General features: G+C 34.2%; 1 protein-coding gene across 4 annotated transcripts in view; it reads left to right on the top strand.

Moving 5' to 3' along the window:
- si:ch211-241e1.3 (laminin subunit alpha-3) overlaps window positions 1–14,976 on the top strand; it is a 112,965-nt gene that overhangs the window by 88,198 nt on the left and 9,791 nt on the right. For all 4 annotated transcript variants that reach the window (XM_060875086.1, XM_060875085.1, XM_060875084.1 and 1 more), the window contains exons 47-69: window positions 11–121; window positions 221–332; window positions 434–604; window positions 1,385–1,581; window positions 1,665–1,781; window positions 2,514–2,668; window positions 3,179–3,320; window positions 4,038–4,137; window positions 4,280–4,396; window positions 4,523–4,708; window positions 4,797–4,948; window positions 5,640–5,843; window positions 6,170–6,318; window positions 6,681–6,843; window positions 7,527–7,660; window positions 8,831–8,975; window positions 9,968–10,072; window positions 10,163–10,308; window positions 10,504–10,621; window positions 12,494–12,631; window positions 13,108–13,238; window positions 13,747–13,884; window positions 13,986–14,103. In XM_060875086.1, the coding sequence (XP_060731069.1) occupies window positions 11–121; window positions 221–332; window positions 434–604; window positions 1,385–1,581; window positions 1,665–1,781; window positions 2,514–2,668; window positions 3,179–3,320; window positions 4,038–4,137; window positions 4,280–4,396; window positions 4,523–4,708; window positions 4,797–4,948; window positions 5,640–5,843; window positions 6,170–6,318; window positions 6,681–6,843; window positions 7,527–7,660; window positions 8,831–8,975; window positions 9,968–10,072; window positions 10,163–10,308; window positions 10,504–10,621; window positions 12,494–12,631; window positions 13,108–13,238; window positions 13,747–13,884; window positions 13,986–14,103 (3,249 nt within the window). The remainder of the gene's footprint in view (window positions 1–10; window positions 122–220; window positions 333–433; window positions 605–1,384; window positions 1,582–1,664; window positions 1,782–2,513; window positions 2,669–3,178; window positions 3,321–4,037; window positions 4,138–4,279; window positions 4,397–4,522; window positions 4,709–4,796; window positions 4,949–5,639; window positions 5,844–6,169; window positions 6,319–6,680; window positions 6,844–7,526; window positions 7,661–8,830; window positions 8,976–9,967; window positions 10,073–10,162; window positions 10,309–10,503; window positions 10,622–12,493; window positions 12,632–13,107; window positions 13,239–13,746; window positions 13,885–13,985; window positions 14,104–14,976) is intronic.

The raw sequence follows: 14,976 nt of genomic DNA, 5'->3' as shown, positions 1-14,976 counted from the left end.
GTTTTCTCAGAACCTGGTGAGGATGCACACAGCTGATGTGACAAAGCTGAAGCCTCAAGTGAGCGAGCTGGAGCGAGACGTTCGCACTCTGACTTTAGACATTAACAAGCTGAAGCAGGAGGTACGGTTGTTTATGGGGAAAAAACGTTAGTGAAAGGTGCTAAATATCATCATTGTCATTATTTTTTATTGATTTATTTTTATTTTTTTCACATCTAAGGCTGAGAAGAGGTCAAACGAAGCCCAGAAGGCGGTTAAAAATGTAGAAAACACTCACAATAAAGCAAAAGATCTCAACAGCCAGGTGATGGATATGCTCAGGAAAATTCAGGGTAAAAACACACACACAAACACACACACACACACGCACACACTATTTGTGCCATGTGTTTTGTGTACTGACGTCAACTTCACTGTGCTACATCACTCTCAGAGCTCCTGAAGCAGTTAAATGATCCGTCCCTGGGCGGCGGCAGCACTTTTCCTTCTGGAGACGCAGACAAACTGCTGAAGGAAGCCGAGCGGCTGGTGCAGGAGATGCGGGAAAGGAACTTTAGACCTCAGAAGGAAGCAGCGGAAAAGGAGCTGGACGAGGCAAAGAAACGTACGTCACTTTAGCGACCTGACCTGTGAACACACAAGGGTTTACTTTTTTTACAAAAAAAACAAAAAAAGGAGTGGAGTCTATGAATAATCCTAAAACGTAGAATCATTAAAAAAAAAAAAAAAAAAAAAAAAAAAAAAACAGATCATCTTAAGAAAAAAAACAAAAAAATTCAATCATCAAAAATGATCAGAATCAATTAAAAAAAGAATTTTTCATTGTCTACAATGCTTGAAAAAAATCTGAAAAACTGAATTATCTTTATGAGAAAAGAATCATCAAAAAAAAAATGGAAGAATCATCAGAAAAAGAAAGAAGAATGTATAAAAGGAAAACTAGAATTAGCTTTGAAAACACATGGGGGATGTGGAAGCATAGTAGCTAAGGTTACTGATCAGAGGGTTGTGTGAGAATCGAATCCCAGGTCCAATGAGCTGCCGCTGCTGGGCCCCAGAGCGAGGCCCCTAACCCCCAATTGCTCAGTTAAATGAAATAGATTAAATAGAGGCTATTTAATTGCTTGCAATTTATTTCAATAAATAAATAAATAAATAAACAAGATAATATAAAAACATTCTCAGAACAGTCTTGTGATTTAATGTTTGTTATTATTATTATTATTATTATTATTATTATTATTATTATTATTATTATTATTGTTTAATGTTGTTATTAATGATGATCACAGCTATTAGCTTTCTAACTGTGTGTGTATGTGTGTTTATGTATGTATGTGTGTGTGTGTGTGTGTGTGTGTGTGTGTGTGTGTGTTACCTACAGTCCTGGATTACATCCAGAACAACTGCACAAAGCAGTTTAATGAGAACCAGGAAGCAGCTACAAGGATCAGCAGACTCCTGAGTAACTACGAGGACAAGTTAAAGGAACTGGAGAAAGCTCTAAAGGAAGCGAATGAGACGGTGCAGAAAGCCAACAAGCAGAACACACTCAACACTGAGACCCTCAGCAATCAGCTGGTACGAACTCGTATCACGTATCGCACATGCGAACGCTCACACCTTCGTCTCTTTACTGAGAATCCTTTATGTTTTTATCTCAGAAACGTATTAAGAGTTTGGAGAAAGAGAAAAACAACCTGGAGCAGGACGTCGCTTTGGCAAAGCAGCAGCTGAATCAAGTGAAGGATCTGCTGAAGATGCTCGGTGACAGTAAGAAGGTAACGTCTCAAGAACGTTCAAGCAACGTTTCTCTGACTTATGATCCCGAAGCTTCCAAAATTACTGCTTTACTCTGCAGCTGCCTGCGTTTGTTGTTAGTTTTTTTTTCGTTTTTGTTTTAATGTAATTTTACTTTTTTGTTTTGTTTACTTTTTTAATGCACATCTGAAAGCAAACAATGACAACAGACACTAACTGAGATAAATTTGTGTTTGTAGTTTAGATTTATTTTTAAACAAAATAAAACAAAATTCAACAAAATATGTGAAAATATGCAAGAATAAAATTACAAAAATAAAAAAATGTAAAAAATTATTTATATATATATATATATATATATATATATATATATATATATATATATATATATATATATATATAAATTAAAAATAAATATCACATAGCTATAGAAGATAACCTAAAAATTTCCATATAAAAAAGAAGTGAAAATTTGTGAGTGAAAGAAAATAAGCATCAGAAATGAAAGAAAAACTATTAAAGAAAGTGAAGCTGGTAAATAAAAAGAAAGCTAAACATTTAATGAGAAACTAACTGAGTTAGTAAAAAGTACTTTTTTGAAATTATTTAGTTTAAGCTCTTAGTTTGTGATCTCGTATTACACTTTTAGAGGATTATAACATGGTCACTATGGAAACGTTAGCTTATCTGAAAAATTAACTAATATATGCTAAGCAAAAAAAGCTATATTTTCATTGGGATTTTCCTGACAGGAGTATGAGCAGATCGCGGCAGAGCTGGACGGAGCCAAGACCAAGCTGACGGAGCGAGTGAACAGCATCTCTCAGACGACGGCTCAGGAGAAGCTGGTGAAGGACGCAGAGGATCACGCGGCTCTGCTCAACAAGCTGGCTGATGAGCTGCACCAGTAAGAATCCTCTACGTTTAATCCGAGCATCACGCTGTAACAGGACACATGTTTCTCTGTGTTTTGGTGTCCTACTGTATCTTCCGACACATTCAGATCGTCTTCTTCTCTGATCGTCACGTTTAACTGACGTCTGCGATTTTTTAATCTCTTTTTAATAATCTCTGATGCTACGTTAACACATAGACATGTAAGAGATCATTCATGTTCACAGAGAGACCTGGAGACTAAATGTGGGCATATCCAGTGACAAAGCTGAGAACATTTGAACTTTATACAAACTTTATGCACACAACAGTGACAAGATAACTGATTTGCTGTGAAATAAAATACTAGTTGCTCCACCCACCGATAAAGTTATCACTATGGCAACCAGTAGTAGAAACGGCTACTGACGACTTCATAGTACAAGGACTGGTGACCCGAGATAGAGATTATTTATACTTTATACTGCTATACATGCTGAGTTTCTTTGGTGTGTGTGTCTGTGTGTGTGCGTCCTCTATTCAGGGCCATACAGAACTCGAGCGGCCGAGCCGACGTGAAGGACGCCCTCGCTGCCGTCGACGCCTACAAAAACATCACGGAGGCAATAAAGGCAGCCGAGGAGGCAGCAAAGAAGGCGAAGGAGGCAGCTGACAAGGCCCTGAATGTAAGAGAGAGAAATCACTCAAAGTATCAGCACACACAGAATTTTACAGGTTCATGTGTGTGTGTATGTGTGTGTGTATGTGTGTGTGTATGTGTGTGTATGTGTGTGTGTATGTGTGTGTGTATGTCTGTGTGTGTCTGTGTGTGTCTGTGTGTGTCTGTGTGTGTCTATGTGTGTGTATGTGTGTGTATGTGTCTGTGTGTGTGTGTGTGTGTGTGTGTGTGTATATGTATGTGTGTGTGTGGGTGTGTGTGTATGTGTGTGTGTGTGTGTGTGTGTGTGTGTGTGTGTGTGTGTGTGTGAGTGAGTGTGTGTGAATGTGTGTGCACTTATCATCTAGAAGTAAGTAAAACATTAAAAAGTATTTTTAATTTTGTTTGCTTTTTAATAAATAATCATAAAAATTAATTAATTAATTAAGATCATAAAAAAATAAAAAAAATGTAGTTTTAAGTGAAAAAAGTAAGAAAGTAAAATCAGACCGTTTAAAAAAAATAAATAAAGTGGGAAGGTAAAAAATGATTCCAAATCAAGTAAGAAAATAAATAAGTATATATATATATATATATATATATATATATATATATATATATATGTATATATATATATATATATATATATATATATATATATATATATATATATATATATATATATATATATATATATATATATACATATATATATATATAATTTTATTTTTATTCATTTTTTTAGGACGTCATTCGGGGTGATATCAGCAAGAGGGCAAAGGTCCTGAAAGACAAAGGCACAGCACTCCACAAAGATGCTAAACAAGCAGAGAAAGATGTGAAAAGTAAGAAAATATCCAAACTTTTAATTGTATTTTATCAGATGGGGTTAAATCTATATGCTAAACATGTTTTCGTGTTTAATTTGAATGTGAATCGTGTGGATCGTTTGTGTATCGACAAATTCATTTATTTATTAAACTTCAGATCTATCAAATGACCTGAAGGAACAAAAGCAGCGTTTGGATGATGCCGAAGAGAAGAAAACCCAGCTGGAGAAAGATCTGAGTGACATCAACAAGGAGCTGGATAACGTTCAGAGAGGCAGGAGACACTGATTTATTAAATATTAAATATTAACATTAAACCAGGGATTTCGGGTTACCATGGAGATGTAGTGAATTAAGTGTGTGAATTAAGAGACAAACTCTGTTTCCTCTGTTCACATAGACGACATTGCTACACTGATCGATATCGCCAAGAAAACAGCGCAAGCAGCGAACGCTTCGGCCAGCGACACGATGAACAAGCTGAAGGACATAAACAAAGAAATCGCCGCTATTAAAGCTCTAAACAGAAGCGGCTCTCCGGACCAGGCCGGCATCGACAGCATGCTCAGTGACGTGGACAATGCTGGTTAGTGAAAAATCCTCCATGTTGTGTTTATGTTGAATAAAATGATAAGCGTGTGCTGACAAATTGAACTGATCCCACTCACACACAGTGAAAAACCTGAGCAGCTCCATCCCGTCCCTGCTGGAGAAATTCACTGAGGTGGAGAAGCTCAGTTCTGATATTGACCCCAACAATAATATATCCTACAACATCATGCGTATTAAAGAGCTGATCGAGGAAGCACGCAGCGCCGCCAACAGGGTGAGAGCACTGCACAAACACACACACATATATATATATATATATATATATTATATTTATATAACCGATTCGGCTGTGTCACGAATCTACACCTTTACAGTCTCTGCGTGTTCAGTTAGCATCAATCTGATGTAGATCTGAAGAGCAAGATAACAATCAACAGATAAAAAAACCCCAAATAAATACAAAACATTTCATTACTATTAGTTTAGATAAAAGAAGTAAACAAAACAGAATAAGTCAACTTAAAAAAAAAAAGATGTTATGTTTACTCGTATTTAAAATTTAACCTTTAATTAAAGTTCACTCTTTAAATGTGACTCTTTTTATTTAAACTTGACTCTTTACTTAAAACTTGAATTAAAGTCGACTTTTTACACGTGACTCTTTTTTTTTTTATTAAAATTGTATCCTTTATTTAAATCGACTCTTTTCAAAATTGACCCTCTAATTAAAGTTGACTCAAAACTAAATATGACTCTTTTTTTAATTTCAATTTGACTCTTAGATTAAAACTGATTTTCTCTTTATTTAAAAACTGACTCTTTAATTCGACTCTTTAACTGAGAGACGTGTACGGTGAGAACGGAAAGCGACTGAACTGCGGGATTAGTTTCGTGACTGTAAGAACACTCCGTGTCCACGTCACACACCTTAATGTTTTAACGCCACTCTCTTGAATCCTTATCAGATTCCTCTGCCAATGAAATTCACTGGTTCGGAGCACGTGGAGCTGCGACTCCCCCAAACCCTGGACGAACTGCGAGCGTTTACATCGATGAGTCTCCTTCTTCAGCGTGACGCGATCAAGAGCCGTGGGGACGGCCGGCGGAGGCGGCGCCAGGGCCCCGTGGACAATGGAGATCTGTTCATTTTCTACCTCGGCAACAAGGATGTGAGTGAAATCTTTTTAGCTCTGACAAAATTTCGACTGAAATGCACAATCTAATTGGAAACATTTGGAAACTTTTCTCAGAACGTATATACGAAGCCAAACTTATCCTTATATTTGTTCTTTTTTTATTCTTGTCTTTCTTATTTTGAATATTTGTTAATTATAAGCAAAGTCTGTTGAGGATTAGACCGGGTTTTCATTTCAATGCAAATTCTACACTGTATATACTGTAACTCTGTACATGACAAATAAAATCTTGAATATTAGGAGGAAAAAAACACGCAACAAACTTCCTTTTTTAAAAAAACGTGACCTTTATTCTTCAGGTGACTAAGGACTACCTCGGCATGGCTCTGAGAAACAACGTCCTCTATTTCGTTTACAAGCTGAACGGAAACTTTAAGGAGATCGAGTCCTTGGACATCACACGCTCGAGAGAGGATCAGATGTTCTTCGATAAAGTGGATATGCAGAGGTTGAGCCACCGCACTCTTCCATCACATTACTTAAACACTAATAAGAAAATTCTGAGATCAAATTCTGAGAATTTATTAAGAGTGAAGTTTATTTTGCTGTTTTTTTTTTTTTTGTTTTTTTTTTAAAATGATAGTCAGGGATTTTTATGTTTGACTAAGCACAGCAGATTTAGTCTAGAAATAAATCTATTTTAAAGAAGAAAAGGTGGTGCGTAAGGGTAGAGAAAGGAGTCATATGAGTCGCATTCGAGTCATCGAGTTTATTTGTAATTGACTTCATTAGATTCTAGATCATATGATGCTTAAATATGATGCCATTAACTGAATTTGAACAAAATGAAATACTCATTCATCTGTTCAGGATTTACGAGGATGCCCAGGTCAGTCTCACAAAGCTATTCACAACCAATACCCCAGACGCAGAATTCATAAGAACTGGGCGGGGAGACGCGCTTTATAACCTGCTGGACCTCCATCCCAGTGAAGCTGTCTTCTACGTAGGAGGTTACCCGAAAGACTTCACTGTAAGTGACTCTTTACATGTGACTTTTTTATTTAAATAAAAAATTTTTTATTTGAATTACACTCCATACTTAATGTAATTAAAGTTGATTTTTTTTTAAAAATTGGCTCTTTAAATAAAGTTGACTCTTTACATGTGACACTTATGTTATTTCAATTTGACGCTTTAATTAAAGTTGACTCCTTTTTAAAGATGACACTTTTCAAATTTGACTCTTTAATTAAAGTTGACGCTTTACATGTGACACTTATGTTACTTCAATTTGACCCTTTAATTAAAGTTGACTCCTTTTTAAAGATGACACTTTTCAAAATTGACTCTTTACATACAATTGACCACTTTTTAAGTTGATTCTTTCCAAAACTGACTCTTGAATTAAGTTGACTCTTTAAATTTGACTCTTTTTTTTTATACAAAAATTGATTCTTTGATTAACTTTAAAAAAGACTTTGACATTTATATTAAAGTTAACTCATTCTCTTTTTAAAATAAAGTTAACTCATTTTCTAAAAAGATGACTCTTTTTTGGTTAAAGTTGATTCTTTTTAATTAAAATTGACTTTAAAGACTTATAGACTAAGATAGTGGGTGGATTACTGCATGGAATAAATGCTGCGTTTGATACGTGACATTTTTTTTCTTCGATGTTTAAAATGACACTCCTTTTTTTTTTTTTTTTTCAAGCCTCCACCTCCTCTTAATTACCCCAGATACAAGGGCTGTATTGAGTTCAACATGTTTAACGAGAGATTTATAAGTCTGTACAACTTTAAGTCGCTGGAACCTGAGAACGTCACCTTACAGACACCTTGCAAGAGGTACAGTACAGTCCTGAAGTGCTTTATTCCTCTAATACCACATCAGTCTGTCAACACTTTTATCTGTCTGATTTGTTTATAGTCACTTGTAATGTTGCAGGGCATATCTGTAGAGAGCATTTAACTGGACAAACCCGACCGACCCTGTCAATTTAGGACCGACTCAATTTTTTTTTTTTTGCTTTAAGTCCGACCGACTTGCAGGTTGTAAATTTGCGTTAAGACCGACCTTTTTTTTTTTTTTTAACTCTTCAAACAACTAATACAAAAGCAATAAAATAATATTAACGGGTTCGGGCACCATAATACATCTAAAAAATTCATTAAAACAGCTCGACACCGCTTTAACTTGGCATGAAGTTCTGGAAAAACTGTGCCCAGTATTAAAATAAGGTTTGCAATGATGCGACCGAAGGCACGGGTTGAAGACCCAGTCAGTGACGTCACGATATGCTAATTTGTTTAAAGTCGTACCTACGTAATCACCATCACCAAAATTGTACTTTTTTTTTACATTGAAACCTAAAAAAAAAATATAGACCTACCTACCGACCCTTTTTTTTTTTTTTTTTTTTTTTTTACTGTTACTGCAAACCAAAATATTTTTAAGGATGGCCTAAACTACAATTTTTGATACAAAATATTTGATATTTTTAAGCAAGTTTCTAAAAGATGCAAATAGTACAGTTAAAATTGCGGTTGTCTGTTTAGAAATAATATTGTACACAATCTTTGAATTTTTTTTTTCTATTCATTAAAAAAAATAAGCATTTTATTAAGCATTGTATAAAACTTACTTTCTTTCTTTTGTTTATGTTTTTGTTATTTAGATTTGGTGTTGTAATGTTCTAAAAGAACAGTTTTCATTTCAGGGGCAGGCAAAAAAAAAAAAAAAAAAAGAAGAAGAAATAAATTAATTTCCCCGAATGCCTCCTTCCTCCTCCTCCCGAAGACTTTCTCAGTTTTGAAAACTTTACTTCTGGCTGTTTGAATATCAAATAATGATTTCTCCACAGAAAACTAGTTTAACAATTAAAACAAAATAAAATGTAGAATAAAAAAAAATCCCTTCTGGAAAATCAGAATCAAGAATTCAACACCTCTGAACAATACTGAATATCTGACTGGACTGTTATACATTTCTCCATTTGCTCTTCTTGTTAATCTCAGGTACATCCGTCCAGGAGAGGGTGAATACCTCGAAGGCACGGGTTATATCCAGTTGCAGCTTGAGAAGGTGAGCAGGGTGCTGGGCATCATCCAGTACATCGAGACACGAGCTGAAAACGGCATCATTCTGTTCATGGGAAATGAGGTAAACACCGAAATATTTCACTTTTATAGCCAGGAAGTACACCTTAAAGAAGGACCTGTAATTTGCATATACTGTAACAATAATGTATTTTTAAACAAATGCTTTTCACTCTGAAAAATCTGATAGCCAGGTTTATAGGTGGCTTTTTGTCCATAGTAAATAGTTAATTATCGTTGACTCTTTTTTTTTTTTTTTTAAAGATGACTCTTTTCAAATTTGATTCTTTTATTAAAGTGGACTCTTTTTATTAAAAATTACATAAACTCTTTATGTAAAATTGACTTCTTTTTAAAGTTGACTCTTCAAATCTGACTCTTTTTATTCAGAATTGACTCTTTGCTTAAAACTGAGTCTTTTTTTAAAGTCAATTAAAGTTAACTCATTTTCTTTAAGGTGACTCTCTTTTAGGTTAAGTTGATTCTTTTTTATTTAAAGTTGTTGTTTTTTTTTTTGTCAAAAATGTTTTGTCAAAAACTGCAGTGAATTATTAAGACCAAAACACATAATTCACATGTATGATGTTTTTGAATTGATTCAGAATATCTGAAATAATAAATCTGAGGAAAATGATGTAAACCAAATAAACTTTCCAGTAGGTGATTCAATATGAAGAGTCTTAAAAAAGCCCATTAAATTTAATGCAAAGATAAAGTATTTCTATTTATCTATTTTATACGAATAATTGAAATATCATTTAAAAAATGATAGTTGAAAAATAATAAATAATTTTTGCCCCCCAGATTTTAAAAAATTAAAGAAAATAATAATAATTACATTAAAAGACCTAGGGTAAATACACACACACACACACACACACAAACACATATATACACACATATATATATATATATAATTTACTGAATAAATAAAAAAAAATTAATAAAAAAAATAATAAATAAACTATCAAACAAAAAAAATAAATTCTACACTAAATTCCATTAATTTTTAGTTGAGTTTCATTACTTTGCTTTTTCTTGCTTGTCCTTATGCAGAACTCGTACTACCTCATCACTCTTGAGAAGCACTACGTGGTTCTGCGTAGCAAAGTCGGAGATCAGGAGCTGCAGACCAAGAGGAGCAGCATGCCTCAGGAAGTGGTAGGTCATAACCATCCCTCTGTGTGTGGAAAATCCACATGAATGCACCATGTTTAATTGTGTTGTTGTTGTTTCTTCTCCTGTCTTCAGAAAGGAGATTTCAAGGTGTACTTTGATGGTGGTAATGGGATTGTAAGTGTCAGGAATCAAACCAAAGAGCTGGTGAAAGGACAATACGTTTCTGATTCTTTTGCCAGCTATTTCATCGGTGGCATTCCCTCAGATTTGAGAATGAGGTGTGTCTTTTTTTTTTGTTTTGTTTTGTTTTTTTATTTTTTACTGTTCAGTTTGTGACTGCATTAATGATTCAGTTCAATTTGGTTTCTTCTTATTCATAAAGTGCGTTGTCTCAAAGTAGCTTTATTGAACTTTTTAAACTAATCCCATTTATTTTACTTATTCATTTCATATTTAATGTACTCCTCTTTCAGATACAACATCACCGTGCCACCACTGAAAGGCTACGTTAAGGATTTGCAGGCTAACGGCAAAGCTTCATCTGCAATAAATAAAGTGGGAGTTGGCCGGAGCTATAGCAATAAGATGCTGGTGGGTATTTTTTTCTTTTTCAGGTATATTTAGTTTGCACCATGTTAAATTTTGAATAGAATAAAACATAGAAGTAACAATTTTAATGGTTGTAGTTGTGTTAGTAGAAATACAAATATTTGTAGTAGCAGTAGTACTAGTTGTAGTCTTAGTGCTAATTATAGAAGTGGTTGTAAATATAGTTGTTGTAATATTTGTATTAATAGATGTGATCCTTCCGCTTTTTTGTTGTTGTATTATTAGCATTAGTAGTAGTTTTTGTAATACAAGTTGTAATAATTGTATTAGTAGCTGTAGTTATAAATTGTATTAACTGCAGAGTTGCTTTATGTTGTAATCCTTTTTTATTGTTGTATTTTTGTATTATCATTAGTAGTAGATTTTCTAATAGATGTATTAGTTAATAATGTATTAATTGTTGTAATAGCTGGAGTAACAACTTTAGTAGAAGTTGTAATAGTTGTTGTAGTAGCTATAATAGTTGTATTAGTACAGTATATGTAGTAGTTATATTGTTGTATTAGTAGCTTAAGTAGTAGTTTCTGTAGGTGTAATAGTTGTATTAGCTGTAGTAGTAGCTTTTATTAGTTGTGGAGTTGCTGTTGTAGTTTTTGTAACAGTTGTTGTAGTAGTTGTATTAGTTATAATGATTGAATTAGTATCCTTTGTAGTAGTAGTAGTACTTTTTGTAGTAACTGTAATGGTAAGTTGTATTAGTTGTAGAGTTGCTGTAGTTGTAGTTTTTGTAATAGTTGTATTAGTTAATAATGTATTAGTTGTAATAGCTGGACTAACAGCTTTAGTAGAAGCTGTAATAGTTGTATTAATTATAAAAATTATATTAGTATATGTAGTAGTTATATTGTATGGTTGTATTAGTAACTTGTAGTTGTAGCAGTAGTTGTTGTAATAGTAATAATAGTTATATTAGTAGATGTAGTAGTTGTATTGTATTAGTAGCTTTAATAGTTGTAGCTGTAGTATTAATTTGTTGTAGAAGTTATAATAGTAATTGTAGTTATATTAGTAAAGGTAGTTTACTTTAGATTAGTAGCATTAGAGGTTTTTGTAATAGTTCTAGTAGTTTTATTAGTTGTAGCAGTAGCTGTAAAAGTTATACAATAGTTATATTGTTGTAGTAGTAGTAGTTTTTGTAATAGTTGTCGAAGTTGTAATCCATCTCCTTTTTTATTGTTGTATTATTGTATTATTAGTATTAGTAGAACCTCTTTCAATAGTTGTTAATTAGTTAATAATGTATAAGTTGTATTAGTTGTAATAGCTAAGTATTTATTTAATAGAAATTGTAATAGTTCTTGTAGTAGCTGTAATAGTTGGATTAGTTATATTAGTTGCATTAGTAGATGTAGTAGTTATATTGTATTGTTGCTGTATAAGTAACTAATAGTAGAAATAGTAGCTGCTGTAGTTGTAATAATTGTAGTAGCTATAGTAATAGTTTTTGTAATAGATGTAGCAGTAGTTGTTGTAATAGTTACAATATGTAGCTTTAGCAGTAATAGTTGCAGTAGCTGTGGTAGTAAGTTGTTGTATTTGCTTTTGCTGTAGTGGTAGTTGTATTAGTTGTAGTTGTAGTAATTTTGTAATAGTTGTAGTAGTTGTTGGTATTTGTTAGTTGTTAGTTGTAGCTGAAGATGATGTATTAGGCATAAAAAAATAAAAGATTACTAGACAAAAATAAATTCTTGCTGTGGAAAATTCCAAGTACTGACCCTGGAGACTCCTTCCAAGAATATTAAATAAAAGTCTGGATTTTTTTTTTTTGTTTCTCTAAAAAAGGAAATAAAAAGCATTGCTGTAGAATAGTTAATAAATAAATAATCAATCTTTTTTTTTTTTATTGTGTCTCAGGCATTGAAAAAGGCAGAGTTCAGCACGGGTGGTTCCCTGAGCTCTCTGCCTACAGGCTTCAGCCTGGATGACCTGACGCTCTCGCTCGGATTCATGAGCACCGAGAAGGACGGCCTGCTGCTGCAGAACAAACAGGCGGTGAGTTTTCTCCTTTTATAAAGACATATTTAGTACATACAAGAGAGTTTATTGACAAGTCATATAATCAGTTTTACTCACATTAATGCAGTCAGTATCAGTATTAGTTGATAAATAAATAAAAACTAAAAAAAAAATGTAAATAAAAACAATATGCTCTAAGCATATAAAAATTTGTGAACTAATAGGAACTTTGTATATTCCAGTATAATATTTTAGTAATATATGATTAAATAACTATTGAACTATGGAATAAATGTTAAAGAAGTAACATGTTTGCGTTTTGTAAATCAGCTATTAGTTTTTTCACCTAATAATTTGTTGGACTGGAGAAGTGAAGTTTATACGTTAAGTTGTTGATGATTAAGCAAAACAAAAAGCAAAATTATTTTTTTCGAGTATTTAAGTGTATAAGTGCAAAATGCCTGACACGAAAAAAAACTGCAAGTGCTGTTCTCTACTGATTTCTGATGTAGACCAAAGAGCTCGGGCTGAAGATGGTGGACGGATATGTGCTACTGAAATACCAGAACCGTGTTTGGAGATCCAAAAAACAGTACCAAGATGGAGAATGGCATTATGTTACGGTCACCAACAAGGCTGGAAGGTGACTATAGAACAATATAGTATAGTAAAAGCAGTAGAGTATATATACTGTAAAATGCAAAAGGAGAAATCATTTATATATTTATTTATATATACAGACTGGTGACAAATTAAAGGAAAAATCAACGCAACATGTACATCGGAAACTGGAAAAGTTTCACTGCACATAGGTGTAAAATCGAATGCAGTTCCACACAGTTATGAAACAAGTTAAATGTTTTTACCATAGATTTAAATGTGGATGTAGCATTAGTTGAGCTGAACCTTTGCGCTCGTGCTGTAATGATGATGCTTTTTTTTTTTTTTTTGCCTTATTCTTAAAAAATCAAGTTCAAACTGAGGCCATCGAAATATTTTTATGCATGAGTATAAGTATTGTCTTCATTCCTGGTTTCTTTACATTTGATTCTTTCTCTAATTTGTCACCATCTACTGTTTATGTAGAACGTATGATCAGTCTTTTTCTTTTAAGTCAAAACTTCATACCTTCCATGTCTCCTGTCTTATAGCATGGAGCTCCGAATCGACGAAGATGACAAAGGAGAGGATATCACGAGGACGTCACTCGATCTCAATTTCCTCTCTAATAACGTCACTCTGGGCGCAGGCTCCTTCACAGGCTGCATGTCTAACATCTACCTGAGAAGGTTACCGTCAGTTCCTCACCGTCACTCTTTATATCGCCTGTAATTCTTTACAGTGAGTGAGATTATGGACAGACAATAAAAGGAAACTTTTTTTTTTGCAGGGTTGATGCTTTGTACAAGCCAGAGGACTTGAGTGATTTTTCCTCGGAGGGAGACGTGATGCTGGACACGTGCACGTCTGAACGTCAGCCTGAGAACATGTGGGCCAACCGCAAGAAAGTGAGCATCCGTATAATATTAGAGTCCGATTGTTTAAGTGCACAGACAGCAATGATGCAGCAACCAAAAATATTCCAAATATAATATGAAAATAACAACAACGAGAAGTAACCACTTAACTATTCTTCCCAAAATTATTTGTGATTTGTACTGAGTAGTAACTAGGACAACACCATATAGAAATATAGCTTCAGGCAGCGATCAAGGGCCCAAGCATTTCTTGCCTCCACCCCATTAGTGACAGAGGAAGATCAGAAGCCAATGGAATTGCCAGCACTTGTGCCCAAATACATATCCTACATTTCATTGCAACATGTCAAGCCATTGCTGAGGGGGTTTTTACACCTGGTCACTTCATACGTTTTCTGTGATCAGCTATCCGATGGTAAAAAGACCAGGTCTAAATGCCCTCCGGAACGTTTTCGAGACGGATATAAATCCGATTGCTCAAACCACTTCAGGAGGTGGTCTGGGACACATTTCTGATGAAACTGGACAGGTTTAAATGAATGTGGTTGTTCAAGCCACATACGTCAGCGCTAAACTCCTCCCAAACGGAAGTACGTCGCTAGCAAGTGACTCGCGAGTCGTGCATCGCGCCAGAAACAAATATGTTTTCCCACCAGCGCTGGCTCCGATCTTTCACCCAGGTGTCTAGTTGGGGCTTAAAATGCACTGCTGCCACCGGCGAAAATGCAGCAAACAGTAATTGCTGTTTTTTGTAGCAACCACATACACCAAAGCGTGTTCCATTTCAATTACCCCGGAAATGAGGTAAAATATATTTGCATTTTGGGCGGGAGTAGAAAGATCGGATCGATATCCGATTCGCCGAGACGCCTTTATGTGGTATAATGTAAATGGAACAGTTTT

The sequence above is a fragment of the Tachysurus vachellii genome, chromosome 7, assembly GCF_030014155.1.
Source record: "Tachysurus vachellii isolate PV-2020 chromosome 7, HZAU_Pvac_v1, whole genome shotgun sequence".
Classification (NCBI taxonomy): domain Eukaryota; kingdom Metazoa; phylum Chordata; class Actinopteri; order Siluriformes; family Bagridae; genus Tachysurus; species Tachysurus vachellii.
Note: the sequence above shows the minus strand (reverse complement) of the source record. Positions and strands in the feature narration are given on the sequence as shown.